The sequence below is a fragment of the Carica papaya genome, chromosome 3, assembly GCF_054855325.1.
Source record: "Carica papaya isolate Zhongbai chromosome 3, ASM5485532v1, whole genome shotgun sequence".
NCBI lineage: Eukaryota > Viridiplantae > Streptophyta > Magnoliopsida > Brassicales > Caricaceae > Carica > Carica papaya.
Window position 1 is genome coordinate 30,370,285 of NC_142311.1, and position 22,966 is coordinate 30,393,250.

Below are 22,966 nucleotides of genomic sequence, written 5' to 3' on the forward strand. Positions count from 1 at the left end.
TAGCCATTTTCACTCATTTCGAATAAGTGATTATCAGATTATCAAAATTTATCTAATCCAACCCACATGAACGAGACGAATGTTTTTCTAGAATGTATTTGGCATGTGTTAGAATAACTTCACTTATTTATCTGTTGCAAATTACCTGGCAACCAAACTTTACAGCAGATGCTATTAAAAATTTTTTGCTCTAATTCTGCTAACTATCACTACATTACAAAAATTCTTCCATTCTGTACAATATATCTCATTCCCAGATACAAGATATTCCATCCCCATAAAGGGATGCAAAAAGAGATAAAGCTGTTGCACTATCGTCATCAGAAAATCAGTTTACATCTACTATTCTATAAATACACAAGAAACAAGAAGATGAAAATGTCACTCATGAGTCCATATCAATAATCAGTTCAGCAGCTCCACCCATTGCACCAACTCCACCAACCCCCAACAAAGCGAGAGCAAGCTCCTCTTCATTCCACTGCCTTAACCCGTTGCTCAGTCTTTTCAACACATCTACATCTATCTCCACCACCCAACTAGGTGTACAATTGACCATCAGACTCACAAACTCTGAGACATAGGCACGCCAAGTGGCCCAGTCACAACCAAGTGATATATTCCCGTCAAGTGAGCTTGCGAGGAATTCCATGTGGACCCCAAGGATTTTAGGCCGTCGCTTTGATGCTGATGAAGTTGAGTCGACACCCCAAGCAAATGCTCCACAAAGCAGAGCAAAATTTGCAAGTGCATATCCTTGCAGCATCGCAACCAGCCCCTCTGATCCTTGCTGCTCTGACTTGTGAACAGAGAGGAACCAAGAAGGCAAAGTTTCTTTCATCAACAGTTGAACCAGACCTAGACCACCAGATAACCAAAGTAAAGAAGCCCCAAGAGAAGCTGCAAGTTTTATTTGAGTCATTGATGCAGCCAGTGAAATTTGTCCATATTTCAATCCATTCTTTGTTGTCTTCAATTTCTCCCTTTTTTCTCTTGGAAGCCCATTATAGGCTACTTCTCTTACAGAATGCATTAAGAGGGACACAATTTCTTCTGTTATGAACACAATATCCCTCATAGACCGATACATACGTAGATAGAGAATCCCTGGTGCAACTGGGGACATCCCACCATAGAAATGGGATCCAAATCCATGGCCAAGAAGAGATCCAACACCACCATTACTTGATATGGGTGCGGCGTTCAAGCCAAGAGTGGCAGCGAAGCAACTTTTAAGAAGCTGAACCACTGCATCCCTGTTGTGAAGGAAGACAGTGCGAGATGCAGAGAAAACAAGAAAGTCAAACCATCGTTTTGCCTTCTGGGTCCATAATGAAGCTACAATGGGCATGCATGGCCACGGACAGCCCGCAGCAAGGGTCTCCAAAGCTGGGCCAGCCAAATTGAGAAACCGTTCTGACGCCTTGTCAATCTTATAGGTTATGGTGAGACTTACAAAGGCAGCTAAGGGTAGTGGAAGTGTAGCTGGACAGCTCCCCCCTGTTAGCAGAACACATTGGTCAGGCTATAGAAACATGCCCTGGAAGTACAGATGTTCTTTCTTCTTACCACAGGCATAACCAAAGTAAAGATTTGGTTGCAAATATTTTAAGATTTAATTTTTTTTCATCTTTCTATAGTAATCATATATAAGCGTTGAGAACTTCCGACAACTAACCATACAAACCTGTAGCAAGGCTTGGTATATCAACGCCAGTGGCCGCTAAGATTTTCTTGATATGTTCCTCAACATTGGATAAGTTTGCAGCAGGGCTAGGCCAATCCATACCATTCATGAAAGCAGGTTTCCAAACACCTCGACTTACTTCAGCTGAAAAGTAGCTCACAATAGTTGCCAATGATGCTGGAAGAAAATCAGCTAAATCTTTAAGCCCTGAAATTTCAAAAGATACAGATAATGATAATTCGATCTGAAAATTATAGTAAAATTTCTGACTGGGTGCTGCATAAAGCCAAACAAGAAACTCTCACAGATTCAAATGCCAGTGCTTAAAAAGATAAAATTTATCAAAGAAAAAGCTAAGGCACATAGACTTCATGGAACATTTTTCCAACAGCATCCTAGACAGGATACTTCTATTACAAAACAAGGAAATCATTTAGGTTTTGCTTTATACCTGTAAAATACGATAAACACATGGGAAAGAACTGACTAACCTGTAGCCAGCTCACGGGGAGAGAGCCTTCCATGAGCACAGGCTGTTAAAGCAGCATCAACCACAAAAGGAACAGCTTCCAGAATATCCCAGGCAGGTAATTTAGGTCTCGTAGAGATATCTTCACTCCCAGGTCCAGATGAACTACTACTTCCAGATGTAACAGGAGTTAGAGAATGGCTTCCTCTATTTATCTTTCTGAAGATCATACTAAGAAGCACATCTACAGTGGAGTGGACAGGAGTGCCATGAACCAGACCAGAGAGGGTTGAAGCAATACATCTTTGATGTTGTCGATACCAGACTTTTAGTTTTGGAAATGAATCCACAAATATAGGCTTTGAGGATGATGGACTTATAACTTCTGAAAGTCTTCTTTCGCTTTGATATTTGAGCGAGTTTTCAGAAGACACCAGATGAGAGTTACGTAACAATAGGAGGTACTCAGGAGTTAGTTGGGATCCAACTGTGGGTACATCTCCTACTCCATGTTCAATAGGAGGATGGTTGAATCTCCATAGCTTTAAAAGAAGAGCAAAAGCATTCGAAAACACAGCATGAGCGGAGATTTCTCCCCCGGTGGGGAGAGTCCAAGAGATATTGGGAACACATGAACCGAAAACCTCACAGATTGGCATCAATGAACATGCAAGTTGTGGGACCTAGCAAGAGGAGAGAATAAAATACAAGTACTCAGTAACAGACGTGAAAATCGAAATTGATAAGCCTTCCATTTCTTTTTAAGTTAAAAATCCTAAGAAAACAATTGTGTTCACTCCAGCAGATAAAAGAAAGGGATAAAAGTAACAGAATCATGCCACTCAACTTCTTTGAATCTAAAATCTTCATTTCAATCCTAGATAGTAATAATAATACTGGTTAAACATCGGTGCAATAAACTTTTACTGCACTATTGACCTTCGTCTTTGAGAACTGCATTCTTTTCTCAATCTTTCAAATTATACTCCATTTAGTATTTGCAAAAGTAATGCAGCTCAATAGAAAGAATGCTTTATTTATTTCCATCAGGCTGCATTGAACTGCACAGCATAGACAAGATATATAATAGCTAGAAAATCAACTGAGCATAAAGCTTATATAGGATATATTGCTACAGAAAACACGGAACACAATCTTTTCATCATAGTGGGAAATAACTTCTTAGTAAATAATGTAATATACCAAGCCATGTAGCGAAATAATCTGAACAGAATCAACAGATGCTATCCCAATGATTAGAACATTCAGCACTGGGGCATAACCTATCAAATGACTGTCAACCTCTTTATAATCTTCAGGAATTGGTGGAGATAATAACCGAGTAATGAAGTGAATAGTATGCTCCTGCATTAAAAAATAAATAGATGAATCAGAAAAGGAAGTAATTCAAAAATTCAGGGCAAAGAAGGAAGATGTATTTGCTGTCAGATACTAAAACAGTGTTGGGAACCTAACAGCTCACACTTGTACATATAGGTTAAGAATTCAAAATGTATAACTTCTACCTCGTTACCTGTATATTCCAACCCCGTATCAGAGAGGCCCCACAAAGAATTGTAGCAGCAGATATCTTCTCGTCATCTGATCCTTTGACTGCAATCTCAAAGATTTTCTCGAGCTCTGCTAAGCTTCCATCAAATCCATGAGCTTAATTTCAGTTGCTTTACCCTTGGTAAATTTACAAAAAAGAGCATCTGATATCCCTGGCTTCAGGAAAGAAAAAGGGATGACTGAAGACCAGGCTTTGATAAAAGAATCTAGAAGATAATGTAAAGTTATTCACATAGAGACCACCCTGGAGTTTAGCATGGTATCACCACCAGCATGTTAGTGAATCCCTAACATTTGAACGAACAGTCCATTTCTCACAAATAGTTAATCTATGAACTGATTTTGTAAATTGAAAAGTTCAAGATCCAGAAAGACCAGTGTACTCAACAAGATTCACAAACAGAAGTTCGCAATTGGAAATGCTTATCTTGTACGGCAGCTTTGTATAAGATGTGGTTCTTTTGGTAAGAAGAGGTTTTTAACTTTAGAGCAGAAAAGCTTACGGCTGGGAAGTTTTCTTCTTTTTTTTTTTTTTTTGAAACAAAACTTACAGCTGGAGAATTATTAAAAACATCTGGTATAAGAATACATAAGAACTATTTTTCCAAATAGAATAACAGTTTACAAAAAATAACTACCAAAAAGTAATAAAAAAAAATCTTTTTACAAATAAAATTTTATTAGTAAATCATTTCTAGAATAATAACCTTGTACTAAATAATTAAAAATAATAAAAATACAGAAAAGATAAACAAAACATTTTATTCATAAAAGATTATTTAATTTTAAAATTTAAAATAATAAAATAGATGGTTGGTGCTGGAAATGACAAGGGAGAGAATGAGTATTTTAGCTATTACTCTGCCATTGGTAAAGATGTGTCAGCAAAGCTCTGCCTCCGGAGACCCATAATCAGAGTGATATATATGCTCGCAGGAAGAGAGGAGTTGATGTTTCTTAATTATAAAAAACATGAGTATTTGGATCATTATACAATCCAACTTTCATGAAATGAGAAGGTTGATTCATACAAAAGAGGTGAAGGTTAGGTGTGGGTTTCAAGATGAGCAGATAAAGTTTCATAGTGCGTGGGACTAAAAAATTGTTTATAAAAGTTGAGTATATGTGCTATTCTTCTTTACAAAAAGTAATTGGATCTTTACCTCGAAGCAGGACTTGAAACTAAAGCATTAACCATCACTGGAGTAAGTAGAGCCCCCTTCATGAATGATGACCAACCAGGCACCTGAGTTGGCAGACCATGAGGCATTTGGTTGATTCGTCCATTTACATACCCTGGCCAGAAATATGCCGACGTGTCCAGTAAATTTCTGGCAACACAGGCTTCAACTATGAGATGACGCATGTTTCCAGCTGAAAACAAGGTGACGCAACTAACATCAGAGGATGATGATAGAGTACTTATAAAAGAACTATATCATAGAATAAACTAAAGCTTCAATTTTAGATACAAAAATTCATCCACCCTCATGCAAACAGAGCTCCCTCTTGTCTCTTCATAATCTCATCATTTTCAGACTTTTCTTTTTCAGACAATGGAGGAGATACATCTTTAAGCACCTGGGTTTAAACGCAAGGACTCCAACCAATGCTTTCATAGAAATCCATATATCCATTTTACAATTAATGGTTCCATGGCATTCGAAAATGTTTCTCAAGAAGGTTGGTGCTCATCGGGGACGAATTGTTTTAGCTATGTGCCAAAGTAACCTTGTTACATCTATTAATTTTTGTCCTGCATCAATATTTGTCTTTATCACCCTAAGGAATTTCAATATTTCAAAAAGTGCAAACAACCATGGGCTTCAAGAATTGAGGTATTAATCTCCAAAAACCTCATGCACTAATTATTCTCTAAGAAGCATGTGAATAGCGGATGTCCTTTATGAAGCATGTGATGAGCGAATACAAGATATTACTTACAACAGTTGATTGGCATATCTTTCATATTGATGCAGTCAAAATAAGCACTTCCAACACTGATTCCTGAGACAAACAACATTGCTCTTGCAGCCGCCTGATTCGCTGCAGTAACAGCAGATTGTGGTGGAGTTAGCAAGCCTTGATAGTCACCAAGTTCTTGTAAGCTTGAAATAAGATCATTGCGACGCTTTCCCAGGATCCTTTTTTCTTTCCAGTGATTGGTGGAGCCACAGCATGCTTCATCAATTGATGCATTCTCCTCTTCCTCAATAAGGTTGGCAATCACAAGAGGAATGATAGATAACAACAGGCATAAACGAGTGTCCAACCCAGGCATAGGTCCGTCAATGGGATCCCTTTCCTGTATAAGACAGAGTAACAAGAGTTTTAACTCCTCAGACTACTGTGACAGCTGGAGTGTAAAATGAAATGCTTAGACAGATGTACAAAAACTATTATTGAAAATTAGAAGTTCACAAATTAAAGCATGGATTTGTCCTGAACAATATCCAACCTAAATTGTAGTAGCATGATGTTCAATTTTATGTGGCCAGTTAAGAACCAGGTAAGAAAACTGAAGAGCATCACTAGCAAACCAAGTCACAAACATTTAAGTGTGGTCAAAAAATCAAATTTCATCAGGAAATGCATATAGTTCAGTATGGGCTAATAACAATTTTAGTATAATCTAAAAGAGTTTATGACAATTTGGTCCCAGCTATTTCGACTGTAACACAAGATCCTTCATGTGAACCTTCTTAAAGATCCTGCATTAACACATGATAATTCCACTTAAATATTCTTTTGGCACAAGCTTTTCTGTTGAGAAAAAAAAAAACGAACAGTGAGAAAGTTATGTCTTTTTATCTGATTTCATTTAAAGCAAATCATGGAAAATTTTTTTTAAGATTCACATTTTTGATATGGATAGTTTGAGAATTATGTGTTACCATCAGAGTATTACCACAGAAATTGACAGTAAAAATTCTTAAATATCATAACTGATTGTAGTCAATATTGACACCCAAGAATTAATATATATCTGAGAAGAAAATCCCAGATCAGCAGAAGGAGTCTAACCCTTTGAACAAAACGGAGAGCTGCAAACCAAAGACCCAAAAATGTATCGTGCCAAGTGGTACCATTTACTGCTTGAAGGGTTTTTGTCAAACCTGCATGATATGAAACCTTAGACCTTTATCCTCTAGATGCCGCTTTTGGTAAAACTGAAGCTGTATTTTCATTAAAACAATTTTCTAAGAAACAAGGATAACTTCTGTCTTTACCGGTTAAAATCTCAATGGCACTTGTTGCATTTACTTGATAGCCATCCATAACATCTTCCAGTACCAGATCAAGGGGAAGCCAAGGTGCAGAACGACTAGCCCCATGACCCAAACCCATAACCACATGGCATTTTTTTGGCACAGTTGTTTTACGTTCTCTGGACAACAAAATGCAGGGGTCTGATGTCAATTGCAAGAGAACTTCAGGGGTCAGAACTTTTGTATTTTTCAGTAGTGTCGAATTTGCCGCAAGTATCTCTATTCTCTGGATAAAGCCTGCCCAATGAGTAGGCCTGACAAAAGGCAGGCGAGTGTTAGGCAATAGATTTTCATTTCTAGATAAAAGGCCAAGAAGACAACAAATGGAGGTGCTTTTCCAATCAATTTCAAACTATAGTTTAAATAGGACAGATACAAAAAAAATGGCAGGAAAAATCATGAGAATAGGTCCCAAATAAACAAAATAAAACATCACTACGATGTCTCTATGCAACATGGAGGGCAACATAATCGCATTCAATATAAGACAAGCTCTAGGAACACCAATGCTTTGCAAAACCCATGTATAAGAACAAACCACGATTTCTTTTTTCAATTGTGCTTTTACTTGCAAACATCAAGCTAGAATCAACTAGGATAGCCAATTCATTTTAAGGAAAGAAAGTACATACAAGTTTTGGTGCGCCAAGTAAAGAATTCTGGAAGTTACTTTATTTTCCAAAAGTTGTCCAATTATCTCAATGGCCATGACAGAATTCATCTTCTGCAATTTCTCATGATGCTCAATCCTCTTATCATCATAAATTTCATGACCATCTATTTCCATTTCTTGACATTTAGTTCCCCATCTGGGCTTCCTTTCTGGGGTAAGTTCCAGTAAACCCTCATCGTCAAGTGATGCTTCTAGTAGCTGCCATACAATTGAAAAGATAAACTCAACCACAAGAATCCCAGGTTCACTTGCTTGCAGGCCAAAAGTCTCTGAAAGACGAAGAGCAGCATCTATTGATATCATGATTCTGTATCGAGAAGATAGTCCACGAATTAAAACTAATACGTGGCTGCAACTATGACAACCATCTATGGATTAGCAGCAAGTATTATACTAATCAGAAGTAGCATAAACTAAAAACTCCAGGAACTGAAAAGAAAATGATGCTTGAACAAAATTTATATTCCAACGGCAAAATGCTATGGAATTGAGGATGCTAGTGTATCAGAACTCAATGAAAATGTGGTATGCTTTTCCTTCGCTGTGATTTTTCTACGGTTTAGTGTTACATGGAAATTGTTGCATATTGAGCCACAGAAGTCAAAAGCCTCTAATGCACTAAAAAAGCTGTTCAGTATGATTATGAAAACGTTAAAATTGTTGACAATGAAAGGACATCCACAATTGGAATACTACACAAAGATTCTTTCAACCAAAGCATTGGATCAAAACAGCCACAAGACTTAAAAGATGAAAAGGAACATAAGGCATCTCAATAATACTGCAAAAATAAAGGAAGGCCATAAACTTGGCACAGCAAGGAACCAAACTCAGTATTGTCCAGGTCATTCTTGAATATGTTTCAAGACTAATGAAAATAATGTTACAAAATGGAAATACCGGTGGAGATTGTGCAAACATGGCACTAGAATGCCAAAAATCCACGTTTGTTTATGATGCAAACAAAAGGATTTCAAGTTTCAACAATCATGATCTTCTCCGTATTTGATTTCGTCATGTGCAACGAGATGCAATGCATTAAGGTTAGACAAAATGCCAAAGGAATAAAAGCTAACGGGATCAACAAAGAACAGAGGCATCATCGATTTGGTTGTTTCCAATATGAAAAGAAAGACAAATTACAGAACTCACTTTTGATAATTTGGTCCATTTATATGACATTTAAATGTAAAAACGTGTCGCTTGAGGAGTTCCATATAAAGCCTATATGCTCCCGGACGAACTCGTCTACACGTAATGACTCTGCAAAAATGATGATGCCATGGTCAGACATTAACAAGCAAGCCTATATTTACACTTAAATCGATAATACTAATAGTACTTTACAGATCAAAAGGTGGTATAGAGAGTCCGAAGGTCCAAAACACTAGAGAATAACATCAGATCACACTGGCCATCAAGACTTAAAACATCGTAGAGGAATTAAACTCAAGAACACTAGAGAGCAACATCAAGGACCCTTACGACAAAACCCAATCTAATAAGTCCATCTTACCTTTCTCTGTTTTGCTTCTTTATTTCGATCAAATGAAATGAAGAACATCAAAATTTTAAAAGAAAAAAAAAACAAACAAACAAACAAACGGAATATCTCAGATGCCAAACAGTAAAAAAAATTAATAAAACAGAAGAATAGGTTTCAGTGAGAAAAAGAAACAGCTCCTCACATCAATCTCGAAATCACAATTAAGAGTTTTCCAAAATCAAAATATTCAAAAACGCAATTTGTAGAAAATCCAACAGCTAACATAAAACCAAGAAAGCAAAATACTTCAAAACAAATTGTGACAGTTCTCCCAACAAACACCGGCATAAACATCTCAGACACCACAAAAAGAAAATCAAAAACAAAAAACACGAACCTATCAGAGAGAAGAGCAAGAACAAGCAACGGAGGCACAATCTTCAGCGTGAGAGCCTTCTCTAAAAACTTCCAGAGTACGGGCACGTTATTATCCCAGCAAATGTACGACACCAGAACCTCCGCGAGCTCCGGCGAAGGGACGGCGACTCCGGCCGAGTTGAGAGCAGCGGATATCTGAACGGCCCAGAACAGAGGATCGCTGACCTTATCTTGCGCCGTCTTTGTGAGCTCAACGACGTCGTCCCATAAACTCCTGTGCACAGACAACGCCATTTCCCTATATCTCGGGGTCGATTAAAAAGAGGAAAGTTGCAAGATTCCAAGGTTTTAGAACAGAACAGAGGGAGTGGCAGTGAACAGTCCGGAGACCGGGGGGGGGGGGGGAGAAAGAGAGAGCTTTTGGATTCAATAAATGAATTTTTGGTTGGGGGAGTTTTTTTTGTATTAATTTTTCCTTCGGTGTGAAATGTTTGAAAGGTCAACTGCGTTGGGGGGGGGGGGGGGGGAGGGAAATGGAAATATAAAAATACGGCCGGGGGACGTGCATGTCTTTGCGAATTTCCATTTTGACCCCTCCATTTTTTCTTATATTTAGTTTTAAAATGGGAGGATACAATTGTCTTTTTAGAGCGGAGATCGGGGGTCAATGGTTTGTCTGTCCGGGGATTATCTGGTGAGGAGCCGTGGACGGTGCTACAGTGGGGACTCAAAATGCGACGTCGTATTTGGGTTTGAAAAAATAAAGGGTAGATTAGGAATTTTGAATCAGAGGAGAAGAGAAGAAAGAGAGATGACAGGCAGACAACATCCAAATATTATTTTGTGTGATTAAAATAAATATAAAATTATATTACATGAGATATTTTGTAGATTGATGGCCCCACGAATTGGATCACCAACCCACTTAAGAAAAAAAAAAAAAAAGGGGGACCAAAAATGGTTGCCAAGGGGTTTACGGTTCGGTCAAGTCCACTTTATCCTACCGTGACAAAAGAGGAATTATATCATTTTTCAAAAAATTATAATTGAAGAAAATCCAAAAATATATTTTCTTCATGTATATTTACATATATATATATTAAAATAATAAAAAAAAAAAAAAGAGAGAAAGGAAATAGTGGTTAGGGTTAGGTAAGGATGATGACTGACAGTGGAGGGTGTCCCCCAAATAAAAAATAAGTAAGCAAATAAATATAAAAATCCAAGCAAGATGGTGATTTCTCTCACACAGAGATTTAGGGTTTCAAATCATGCTTCATTATATATTTGAAAGAGAGAGGTGGTTTGAAATCTTTTTATGTTTCCCACTTTTATACTATATGCTTATTTTTTAGATTTACAAAATATTTGTGGGTGTCTAAATATTGAAGTTTAAAGCTAAATAGGTTGAGATTAAAAAAGTCAAAAATTAAAATACTAGAAGATAATAGCTTAAATTAAGATAAGATAAGATCAAACCAATAAAATAAAGTCATGATTTGTGTACAAGTTCAATCATACATAAAAATAAATATATTTTTCTATATAATTATTAACTAATTTCTTTTTCCTCAAAAAATAAGTAAATAATTATTTTTAAAGAGAAAAAAAAAAAAAAAAAAAGTTGTTTGGAATTTACCAAATAAAAAATTATCCCGAGAATTTGTTTGGCAGCTTTATTCTGTTGGTACATGTGCATCAATATGGAATTTTTTTATTATTATTAATTTATTGTTTTGGTTTGATGGAAAATTCACCCGGTGTTTTCTCTTGATTTTATTGGGAAAAGTTGGTTTGGGAAGAGATCATCGAATCCCATGGGAGGCAAGTCGATGTGTACAAATGATTATGAAGGTTTTTAGGGTTAGGTCAAATGTTACGGTCACACCAAGAGATTCACCATGTGGGCATCAATAATTTGTTGTGATTTAACTAAATGGTGGTTAATTAATCATATTTAATTAAGATAATCTAGAAAAATAAATAAATTCATTACAAAATTACCTAATTTATTTTGTCAATTTTTCATGTGTTAAAAGCTTTTATTATGGAACCGAAAATACTTTTTATTATTTGTTATTGTCATTTTATAAACTTTTTTTTTTTTTAATAAAAAAAAAAGGGTAATAAAATTCTCTAGAGTTGCTTAATGTGTGTAGTTATGATTTGATATTGAGGGAGAGCTCTACCTAAAAAAGCAAGACGGCAAAGGCAAGCAAAGATGGGTTGGTACGGCGAGCTATCATCAACCCATTTTAGTTATTTAAGACCCTTTCTCCTTTGTCTCTACGTACGTTAATTAATTACACTTAAAAATTAAATATATCTTTTTTTTTTATAATTTAAAATTTATAAATTAAAAATTATTAGTATATAATAAATCATAATGTTAAAGTAATGATAGTACTCAGACAAAAATCACGATAACATATTTAATAAGAAGTGGATCTAAGATTCCTCAAATTGTCTTCTCTTACGGAACCCTAATTAACGTTAATCTAAATTAAAAAGAAAATTAGTAGAAGAGAATATCTTGCCAAACATCATGTTGCAGAACGTTTACAACATTTATATTTAAGTAATAAGGGCAAATTATATATATATATATATTTTTTCTTACAATTTAAAACATTAAAAAATATATATATATATTTTATAAATTGATAAAGTCTATTTTATAGTATGTATATATATATATATATATTACGAGAATAAAAGTACAGAGAGAAGGAAGAACTTTCTTTAAAATACAAATAAAATAAAATAAAAATAAAAACAGGATGATTATGACGTGTGACCTATTAATGATGAATTAACACGTGTATATATAAATATAAATATAAATACATATAACTGTAAGTAATGATGGGCTTCCATCTCATCTAAATAATTTTGGACTATATGAATTATTAATTATTAAAAAGACAGATAATGATGAATTGGAGGGTGTGGGGGAGCGGGGGTTAAAAAAAAAAGACTGATGGGGGGAAGCACTCAATGTCCAGTTCTCAACTTTTTTTCCAGTGCCACTCTCTTCTTCAACTATTTCCCTTCCTCCCCCACCACATGGAAAATGGAGAAGTACTGATATCTGCAAGTACTATAAAAATAATATATATATATATGTATGTATGTATGTATGTATGTAGATTAATAACAGCTATATCATTTAATGATGCAAATGATGGATTCTGGTTTTTTTTTCTTGCAATAGAAATAGAAGATTACACACAAGCTGTTACCAAAAAACAGAAATAGTAACAAAAATGGTGATGATTGCTTTTGGTGGTGGCTAAGAACAGACAAATATGTCAAGAGGATTAAAAATCTTCATCGAGCTTGAAGACGTAATTCTTTCCACCATTTTGAAGGCTTGACATAACAGATGCCTTCTGATAATCACCAACTCTTCTCTCAAAAAAGTTTGCTTTCCCTCTGAAAAGTCAAACAATGTCATCATCAATATTTCAATTACTAAATACACCTTATACGTCTGTTACCACACCCCTCACAACACATAAATGCCTGCTTAAGTTCCGCGGTCAAAGATGCACTGCCGCCGAAGTCAATACCAAAACATTATTGAATCTTGACTTTTTTTTTTATCTGCTTGATTATCTAATTAGTTTAACGGAATACAACATTCTCTATGGATTACAGCAGGTGGTGAAAATCGAAGAGTGTTCATCACAGTCAATATTTTAACCTCAGTGCGAGCTTACTGTCAACATCGTATTACTGTAGCATTCTTTCTAGCTAACTTTTTTACAAAAACACCTCATAGTGGTTTGCTTGAATGAGGACTACCTACTCCCAGATAACGGCTACAACCAATGACTTCAACTAATAGACCAAATACATGTTATTTATTAGCTTGACAATTTTCAGTTGATTCAGTCTGCTCCAATAAAACCAATAAAAAAAATTGTAAAGCCGGCTCATTGATATAGATACTTACTGTAACGATATAAATTCCATCCAATCAAAGGGATTTTCCACATCGTATTTTCGCTGGTACCCTAAGGAAGTCTGAGAAAAGGAAAGGGAAAAAGAATCCTCAGCTTGGAGTACCTCAGCTAATTCTAAAATAAATCAAACTAGAGATTTTACCAATAAATGATCAGCCACAAATTTTATGTACTGGCTCATGAGTGTTGAGTTCATGCCAATTAATGCACATGGAAGGGCCTCGCAAACAAACTCGATCTCTATTTCCACTGCCTCGCAAATAATGTGATGAACTTTTTCCCGAGGAAGTTTCTTCTGTAATAAGCTGTACGCAACCACAGATTTTATTTTGAGAAAACCAAAGTAGATTAAAAAATTTTGCTGAATGTCAACGCGAAGCATTATCAAGACAGGCATGATTCCTAATACTGATAAACATCAAGTCTGCAAATTACATTTGCAAAGACTCAGCAAGAAAAAAATATTCTTTCCAAACAGAAATATTTACCTGTATAGAAGGCAAGCAAAGTCACAGTGAAGACCCTCATCTCTAGATATAAGCTCATTTGAGAAAGTCAAACCAGGCATTAATCCCCTCTTCTTAAGCCAGAAAATGGCACAAAAACTGGAAAAGGAAATAGCCAGAATATGAAACAGAAACCTCATCACCAAAATCAAGAAACCTTGTACCACAAAGCTGCTGAAACAAGCTTTCAGTTCTCTAAGGGGACTACCTTCCTGAGAAAAAGATCCCTTCAACACATGCAAAAGCAACAAGTCTTTCTGCAAATGAAGTCGAACTGCAAAAAAGCATAATGAAGATTTTTTAAAGAAAGAATTTCATGCCTCCACTAAAACATAGTGAATGTGCTCTAATTACAAATGAAGCCCAGATTCAAAAACATCCATATTTAAGGATAACAGATGTGGTTCTTTTTTACTAAAAAAAGAAATCTTATCAGGAAAAGAAAAGAGAGAAGTACATCAGTACAGAACAAGAGGTCCTTCAAAGGAGAAAAAAAAACAAACAAACTTAATTTTCTCTTTCTTGAAAGGTACATTAGATAATTCGAGTGATCTCCATGTCAGGCCCACTGACTCATGGACTACACCAAGCTAAGCACTGGTGGCGCTAGGTTTGGCACTCAACATGATCACTAGTCATGCTTAGCCATGTAAATACACAAGAATCTATCAGACTAATGCTTATTTATTAAGGTTCAAGAATGTATCGGCATTAAGACCCATCCCAAACAGCACCAAAGTTCCTGAAGTGAGTGAAATATTCAAGTTGAAAGACCAACAGAATTCTAGAAAAATACTAGATTAACTAACTTGCATTAAATCCATTTAACAAATAAGCACTAAGCATTAACAGCTATAGCGTCCTTATTTAGATGGCTTGATAAAATAAGTATAGAAAATGTAGAATAAGAATGCAATAGGCACCTCTTAATCCAGTCCAAAGCCCACTTTGCCTTCTTAGCCACACAAGGAATGTTTTCAATAGCTTGAAACAATTTATGCTTCTCTTTTGAATCCTTGATATATGTCTCCAAGAGCAAGCTATACATCTCTGATAATTTGCAGCAGAAAATATTCCCAATCAGGTAGGTTTGCAACATGCAAAAGGAAAAGCAGAATATGACTCACAGGTAGAACTGATCAGGGGCCAGTCTAGCGCAATTTCTGGCCAGAAAAAATTCATGTTTTAAGGTTTGAACAAATTTGACCCAAACCCAGCTAGGCCCGGCCAATAAGACCTCTTTTAAAGACCCAGACTACCCCTTAATAGAAATTCGGAGCCCTAGGATTGAGCAGCCAATAAAAGCCCATTTTTTGGGAAGTGCAACCCTATGAATAAGCTATATCAGGTCTAAAATTTTTGTCCTCCCAAGCCCACCGATATGGCAGGCTTGCAATCAGCCAGAGGTGACGGCCCAAGTCTATGATCAGCTCTACTTACAAAGCTCTACCAGAATGGATATTCTCCATCGCAATTTGAAATCCATAGAATGCACGAGCCTGGAAGAACAAGAAAACTAAATGTTAGAAAATTAGCTTAAAGAAGTCAAATTCATAATTATTGTTAAATATAATGCACACTACATTATGTAAAATAGTCCTTTTACTACACATACCAAAAACTATATACTGATGAAAGGTTTCAAAACACTAAGAAAAATAGCCTCGTAGAACAAAATCTCTGTTCACTTGAACATGAAACACACCCCCTTGAAAATGTTTCAAAATATTTTTTCTCCCAGAAAATTGCCTTGCATCAACATGAGAATCACATCCTAGCATGAAGTTATTTAGTCCAACATTCAGGAAAATATGCATTGTTAAACTGACTTTTCTAAGTACTGGAGTTACAGACACAAACACTTGAGATATTCAGAATTAGAAAACAGACGGTAAACAGTCACCTCCGGAACCTGTACATCATTTAGGAACCTTGCAGCCAAGTTTTCCAAAACTATTCCATCTGATGAGGCAAAAAATGCAAGCACATGGCTTATGAAATGTTTCTCTGAAGGAGATAAACTTTCCCATTGCTGCATATCCTGAGAAAGATCAACCTCCTCAGCTGCAAGCCCATAGTAAGGTATCAAAACAAGTTCCTAGTAGATGTAAAGAAGTAAAAAAAAAATCGAACAAATGATAAATATGATAATTAGATATGCACGATAACACGCCAGAAAAAATATGAACCAAATGGAAAGTACAATACAACATCAAAAGCGAAACCATTGAGTAAAACTTCAAATTTTCAAATTTATCTCCATTTTTTCATTATTATCTTTTAAAAGAAGAAAAAATGAGACAGCTTAGGATTTGGAAATAAATAAACATATATACAGAGAGAGAGAGAGAGACTTGAGAAAATTTGGCCCAAACAAGGGACTTCTGAGTCATAACTAAGCAAAAGAAGCACCTGGATTTCATTAAATACAGTTGTCTTTTAAGTAAGAAGAACAAAACATGAGGAATGTAACATGCTCCACCGTCTGGCTGTAGACTGAAATGTCATCAAAGAAGACTAGCACAAACCTGAATTGATAAGACCGACATACTGAGTTCATTAGCGATTGGAAACTCGAGTATCAGTTCAAATGGCATTTGGTGGGATCAAAAGATCAATTTCTCTAATCTGCAGAATGCATCTAGATATAGTGGTACCTTGGGTATAAGACCAGTTAGGTGAAATAACAGGCCCCATTTAATTCCTCAAGCAGATTGAACGTCATAATTGGAAATTTATCTTTGACAGTCTGATCATCCAAGGAAAAATAATCCACACATAACTTTCGTGTTCCATCTACCTTTTCTACTAGGAGCATAGAAGATGAAAATGGTGATTAACTAGATCTGATAATAAATCATTAAAGACACCTGCATTCTGATTTAATCTTCTTAGAGGTGCGAATATTGGTATGACGGCACCATAATGGGTCCTGTGTTTGCTTACAAGTTATTTCAGCAGTCCTGTATTCTTGATTGGGTTAGCTCCAAGGGGGTAGCAAAGATTGGCTCAAACTCGGCCAATAGCAGTTTTAGCTCCAGTTGATTAGTATATCCAATAATAACAGAGGTTAGCTGGAGTTTGAAAGTTATCTACAAGCCTTACATACCTTGGAGGGGAATCAAAACCCCTTTATGGTAGAATGACATATTCATCACGGTAAAGTCCAGAGAATAAAACCAAACCAAGAATCTGAGCCAATTGACACCCAGAACCACATGAAATCCACTAAAAACTGGGAAGAAAAATTATAAGTGAAAATAGAGCTTTTGAAGTACACAACACATACTTGGCTTGATCCCCTCATCGTTGGCAATCATCACCCTCATTACTACCATGCATTTGATGGGAAAATCCAGATGAGATACAACAGCTTGATCCATTAAGCAATATGTGCTCCTAAATCTAATAACATTAGGAGAGCCTTCCCGAACTCTCCTCATAAAAACAAAAAAAAAAGGTCTTATCAAACACCCATGTACTTTTAAAGTCTGTCTGGTGCGTGCTAGAGTCATGGCATAGAGGGAGATCTCCAGTTTATAACAGTAGTTGGTTGCAAATGCACACTCAAAAGTTCTAAGTAAAATAACTTTTTACATGTAATCCAATTACTGAGAGCTTGTCACAATTAAAACATAACTCCTTGCAATATTCCTCCATCTCCATATTACTCAAACGCTTGAATGAAGTGGTCCTGATAAGTGGACCAAGATTGGACTAGCAATTGGATGGGGTTCCTAACATCGTTTGTTCGTCCTTTGTTTATATGGTCGTGTAAGGCTCATGGCCATGATTTGGCCAACTAGGGTCAAAGACCCTTTCCATGACAGTATATTCGCATAAGCTGCTAACAACAATCTTGATCTCCTATCTGAAAGTCAATAACACTACCCTGGTCAAAAGTTGATTAAATTGTCTCTTCTGGTATTCAATGACAGAACCTGTTTGTTTGTAACTTTGGTAATTCCCCAACTTACTGCTTTACAATTTTGTTTAAAGGTCCCTCTTGTTAGTCTAGTCCGATCTTATTCCAACTTGAGGAGCCTGTTTTGTTTGTCATCTTGTATGCATAACCATACTAGACTAACTTTTTCCTCTCCCGGTGCTATCTCCCCTATTATTTATGGTTGCTATGTAAGCTTTGAATAAGTTGCTATTGAGAGCCAGGGAGCTGGGTTTGTTTAGAGGACTCAAGGTGGGAGAAGGAGAGATGTCTGAGGAAGTAACACATTAATTTTTTGCAGATAACATCTTGGTGTTTTGTCAACCGGAAGGAAGCTCACTACTTAACCTTAGATGCATCCTGCTTTGTTTCCAAGCAGTTTATGACCTTAACATCAATCTAAAAAAGTATAAGATGGTAAGATTGGGAAATGGGAGTGATGATAACATATTAGGAAAGGTCTTAGAGTGTAAAGTAGTGGAAGTGCCGATTAAGTACTTGGACATGCCTTTGGGTGTTAACTACAAAGATATGAGGATGTGGGACTCTGTTGTTACAAGATTTGAGAGGAGACTTGCAGGGTGGAAGATGAATTTACTCTCCAAAGGAGGACCCCTAACTCTAATAAGAAGTACGTTGTTCAATTTTCCTGTCTACTACATGCCCCTTTAAACAACTCCAACAAGTGTTGCCAAGAAACTGAAAACGATTCACAATAGATTCTTTTAGGGTGACTTGATGGAGAAAAGGAAATACCACTTGGTGCATGAGATGTGATTAACAGAGCCAGGGAGGATTGGGTTTGAGATTTGTATTTGAGATTAATCAAGTGCTTCAGTGGAGGTGGACATGCAACTCATGAAAGAAATAAGCATTCTATAGAGGAGGGTTATAAAGGTGAAGTTTGGTACGACGGATAGAAGGTGGTACTCCAGAGTATTTGCTAGACCACATGGAAAGGAGATGCGGAAAAAGATTTACATGGATAAAGAAAATTTTCATAAACGTGTCAATTGGGGAATTGATGATGGAGAAAGAGTTGGTTTCTAGTCGAATTTTTGGCTTGAAAGAGGAGCATTGAGAGATAGATTCCCACATATTTTTGCTATTGTGCGATATAAGGACATATTTGTTAAAGAGTCATAAAGAGCCAGCAGAGGACGCAGAGAGTGGCATATGGAGGTCTTGCGAAATCTAAATAACTGGAAAATAAATAAATATATATCGCTCTAGAGTTCATTGGCATCGTCATCACTAAACAAGAATTATGACCAACTAATTTGGACCCTTATGCAATTAGGGACTTCACTATAGGGTCTTTCTACAAATATTTGGCTAAGGAAGAGCCTATCGAGAACAATTTTCCATTCAGGAAAATCTGCAAAGGGAATGCCCCTCCCAGGATAGCTTTATTCACTTGGGAAGCAACTCATTGATGCATTTTGACCATCGATAAGCTGATGAGGAGGGGGAAGATCACAGTAAACTAGTGTTGTTTATGTAAGAGGGTGGAGGAGACTTGTGACCGTATTCTACTTTGGTACCCCATTATGTATAGTTTATGTTCCATGGCATATGGAATTTTGGGATCAATTGAGTTATGATTGGTACTATAAAGAATGAGATATAGGCATGGAATGGTATTATTGGTTGGAAAAAAGTTTGTGGCCTATTCCCCTTGCAATCTTTTGATCGTCTAGGAAGAAATAAATAAAAGAGTTTTTTATGGGGACAGAAGAGGGTATTTATAAGATTCAAGCGAGATGGTCCCAAACCCTAGGTTTTTTTGTTATGAGTCAACCATTATACTCCAGTGAGAATTTAGGAAAATTAATCGATATCTTTATTAATAGATAAATAATTTTGTACATGATTTTGTCCTCTGGTGCTTGTATTAAGTAATACGCTTTATATTGTTTTATTTTTAAAAAAATATATGTAGTTCTATATGTTTGCTGTTAAAAAAAATGATCGCGCATAGAGTTTGTTAAGTTTTCATAAGAAAACCTAAAGATCAAGGTTTTATTTCATTCATCACTTCAAGACTCTTAAAGAGAATGCTGCAGAATAGATTATGCGTAAATAGATTAAAAATTATAATTCTTTTAAATGTAAAACTATTATATTATTTAGGAATTTATAATTATAATTTTGGTAACTTTAGGATTTTATTCTTTTCAGTAGTTAGATTTTCTACTTGTCTTAATATTTCGTATTTTTATCAAGATAGAATTCTTAACATTTTTAGTATTAGAGTTCCTATTTTCTTCGAAGAAAAATTCTTAATTTAGTTTTCGTATTTCATAATCTAGATTAGAAAAGACTTATTTAGCACTCTATAAATATGATTTAAACATCTTGAAATAGTGAGATTCACTTATTCAATATTTTGAGAGTTTTATGATTATGATGCAATCAAACCCTTAAGTGTAATACTTAAAACTTATTAGATATAATGTCTAGGGAATCCTAGGTGTGATGTATAAGTTTTTATCCACAATTGTCTAATTGGACAAATCAGCCTTATTTATCTTACATCACCTAGTTACAAATTCATTATGGGTTCCCATGATCACCGCTCCCCTCTAGTGCAGTAAGATCCTTCAATCTAGTACTTAAGAGCTCTCTAGCCAGAAGGTCAAGCTGCTAAGTCAGCTCTCTCTGTTTTGCATCCATATGACTGCATGATCCTTCTCCCTCTTTGTGTTGTCACAGTATCAAGCTTGTGGTACATGCCCATGAATTTTTTAAACTGTTTTTGAAGTGCTTTAAAGTCACTCATAAGGTCCCACTCATATACTAATTTGTTATGATCCCACAACAAGGATCTTACAAATTGATTGAAGATGAATTCTTTCACAAGTCTTCATATCTTCTGCCCTTTCTACCTATCTTGGAATTATGGGTCACGTTAGAAAGAAATAACCTACCTCTAGAGTGAAGGCAATTTTATTAGTAGTGTTAATAATTTTACTAATGCAAGCAACACGTTTAACTTCCCTTGCAGAAGCTTTTTTTTTTTCCTGAGTAATATTAGTAATAAATTTCCGAATTAATCCAAGTTCCTCATTGGTTGCAACATAAATTTTCTGCTTAACCCAAATTCCTATTTTCATTTTAACATCTTTAGATTGGAATTTCAAGGAGATTCTAGTTTCCTCTTTTAGTCGAAGGCTCAGATAGTATATTGGATCTCTGTGAAGGATCCAAGGATCCAAGCATGCTTTTGGAGATGTTGTTAGAATAAAGGAAAGGGTCAAAATGGGATAAATCCTCCTTAAGCACATCATACATACATCAGATGAGAGAAAATACACGTAGTCCTGTGAACTTACAATGAGTCATTTGTTTGTTCAGGCAAAAACCTTCATCTAGGAGGGAGTCTAACGTTCCAAAAAACATAAGCGAAAATCTTGTTATACTAACTAGCATATAAGAAAGATAGTTAAGAAAAGACTGGCAAATATAAGCACTATAAGAGTCCAAAGATCAAATTCCATTACCAAATCAGGAAGAAAGACAACAAGTCTCAAGTAAATTAAGCAATGAAAGGATATCTAGAGACTCCTGATAATAGAATTTCCTAAAAAAAGGATATAGTTCCATGAGGTATCACATCAAAGTGATTATTTTAAAAAATAAATAAATATAAGTGTTGTAAATTGATTGGTACCAAGGGGGTACCACCTATTTACATCCCAATCAGTTGGTCACATCAAAGTGATTAATGAAGTTGTGAATGGGATTGTGGCATAAGAAAAGGTTATAAAGAAAGGTAAATCATGTGGCAAGGAAGTGGTCACCAATCCAATTATCTTCTCATAACAAAAATGCGAGATATATCCCCTAGCCTCAAAAGATTAAGAGGAATGAAAAGGTTACAGCTGAAAGATGGCTTTCTAGGATATTTTTTTTTTTAAAAAAAAAAGGCTTTCTGGAAGCTTTTTTTGAGTCACAGAACTCTTTGCTTTATAATACCACTCATTTCCCATACACACCACAAATTTAATTACCTTGTACAACAAAAAGAAGGTTCCAGATGAAATTGTCACAATCATTTAGCCAATAAGGACATAATTTCTAATAACTAAACAATGCCCACATCTAAGAAAAAAAAACAAGGAACAAAAAGAGTGAAAAACTTGACAGATAACTGAATCTTCCAACTATTCAGTATGCTGATATTTTCCTCGAAACTGTTTAAAATACTAAAAGACTAATGAAAGTACTAGCTGCTGTTTTGTTTCCAATATAGCCTATAACATCAGGTTAGGATATGAATCTCAACAGGCATATAACAATAATGTATGTCGGAAATATTTCACCAGTAGGCTTAAGCATCATGTAATTCATCATTTTCTACCTTACGACCAATTTGTATATCCCCCACTTCAATTTATCGCTTGCTACCACGAAATTCATGATTCTGTGTAAATTCTTCATCAGAATCCCAATCCGAAAAGTTTGATTGGTCCTGAAAACCCCCGTTCGAGGAAACCGTAGATATCTAACTCCACCTATCTAACAACGGACTTCATAAACGACTAGTGATGAATCGATAGGAGTTCAAATTGCACAAAATTAAACAAAGAAATAAGTGATTACACTGGAATAACCTTGCCACCAATCCTTTTTTTCTCGAGAAAATTGAATAATTAATCAAACAGAGAAAACATTTTATGAAAAAAAAAAAAAGAAAGAAATAGATACCTGTCCAAAAACTGGCCTCTGCCTTCTTGTACATCTCCCAAAGTTGCTTGTACGTGATAGGAAACATACAGAATCTCTGGTTTTTCTCCACGAGTATCGGCTCCTCATCTTCTTCCTCTTTAGTTACCATTTCTCCTTCTCTCTCCATCCCGTTTCTCAAAGAATCCATTGCCCTCTGTTTCTATGTGCCGATTTCTGCGTCTGCCAGTCTATTGGTTTTGGTTGCAGGGGAGAAGAAAATAAACCCTACCAAAACCCCTCGCTGACGAACACTGACGTTATCATCGAATCACTCGCAAACCATT

General features: G+C 35.8%; 2 protein-coding genes across 6 annotated transcripts; both read right to left on the reverse strand.

Moving 5' to 3' along the window:
* Positions 1-172: 172 nt before the first annotated feature.
* Positions 173-10,038, reverse strand: RFR1 (REF4-related 1). Of its 4 annotated transcripts, none has more exons than XM_088216431.1 (12): positions 9,554-10,038; positions 8,823-8,933; positions 7,630-7,977; positions 6,959-7,251; positions 6,753-6,844; positions 5,673-6,033; positions 4,892-5,102; positions 3,691-3,805; positions 3,360-3,521; positions 2,179-2,839; positions 1,688-1,894; positions 173-1,500 (listed from the first exon to the last, which is right to left on the reverse strand). In XM_088216431.1, the coding sequence occupies exons 1-12, from the start codon at positions 9,826-9,828 to the stop codon at positions 386-388; spliced, it is 3,951 nt and encodes a 1,316-aa protein (XP_088072557.1). In that variant the 5' UTR covers positions 9,829-10,038; the 3' UTR covers positions 173-385. The 4 variants fall into 4 exon arrangements, with proteins under 4 accessions (XP_088072557.1, XP_088072556.1, XP_088072555.1 ...); XM_088216430.1 differs by having other exon boundaries at positions 7,630-8,019; positions 9,554-10,032; XM_088216429.1 differs by having other exon boundaries at positions 7,630-8,025; positions 9,554-10,032.
* Positions 10,039-12,680: 2,642 nt separating this feature from the next.
* Positions 12,681-22,966, reverse strand: RNR2A (ribonucleotide reductase 2A). 2 transcript variants are annotated; one of them, XM_088216435.1, is made up of 9 exons: positions 22,662-22,966; positions 15,912-16,072; positions 15,459-15,507; positions 14,932-15,058; positions 14,217-14,282; positions 13,991-14,107; positions 13,645-13,807; positions 13,493-13,563; positions 12,681-12,969 (listed from the first exon to the last, which is right to left on the reverse strand). In XM_088216435.1, the coding sequence occupies exons 1-9, from the start codon at positions 22,828-22,830 to the stop codon at positions 12,855-12,857; spliced, it is 1,038 nt and encodes a 345-aa protein (XP_088072561.1). In that variant the 5' UTR covers positions 22,831-22,966; the 3' UTR covers positions 12,681-12,854. The 2 variants fall into 2 exon arrangements, with proteins under 2 accessions (XP_088072561.1, XP_088072562.1); XM_088216436.1 differs by having other exon boundaries at positions 15,912-16,106; positions 22,662-22,912.

Excerpts from the sequence above, each read along its gene's own strand:
- RFR1 (XM_088216429.1), bottom strand. The coding sequence starts at position 9,828 with ATGGCGTTGTCTGTGCACAGGAGTTTATGGGACGACGTCGTTGAGCTC. Across the intron at positions 2,840-3,359 it reads TTATTTCGCTACATGGCTTG|GTCCCACAACTTGCATGTTC; the intron begins GTATATTACATT and ends TCCTCTTGCTAG. Across the intron at positions 1,895-2,178 it reads TCCCCGTGAGCTGGCTACAG|GGCTTAAAGATTTAGCTGAT; the intron begins GTTAGTCAGTTC and ends TTGAAATTTCAG.
- RNR2A (XM_088216435.1), bottom strand. The coding sequence starts at position 22,830 with ATGGATTCTTTGAGAAACGGGATGGAGAGAGAAGGAGAAATGGTAACT. Across the intron at positions 15,059-15,458 it reads GATGGAGAATATCCATTCTG|AGATGTATAGCTTGCTCTTG; the intron begins GTAGAGCTTTGT and ends GCAAATTATCAG. Across the intron at positions 12,970-13,492 it reads ATGGAATTTATATCGTTACA|AGGGAAAGCAAACTTTTTTG; the intron begins GTAAGTATCTAT and ends TTGACTTTTCAG.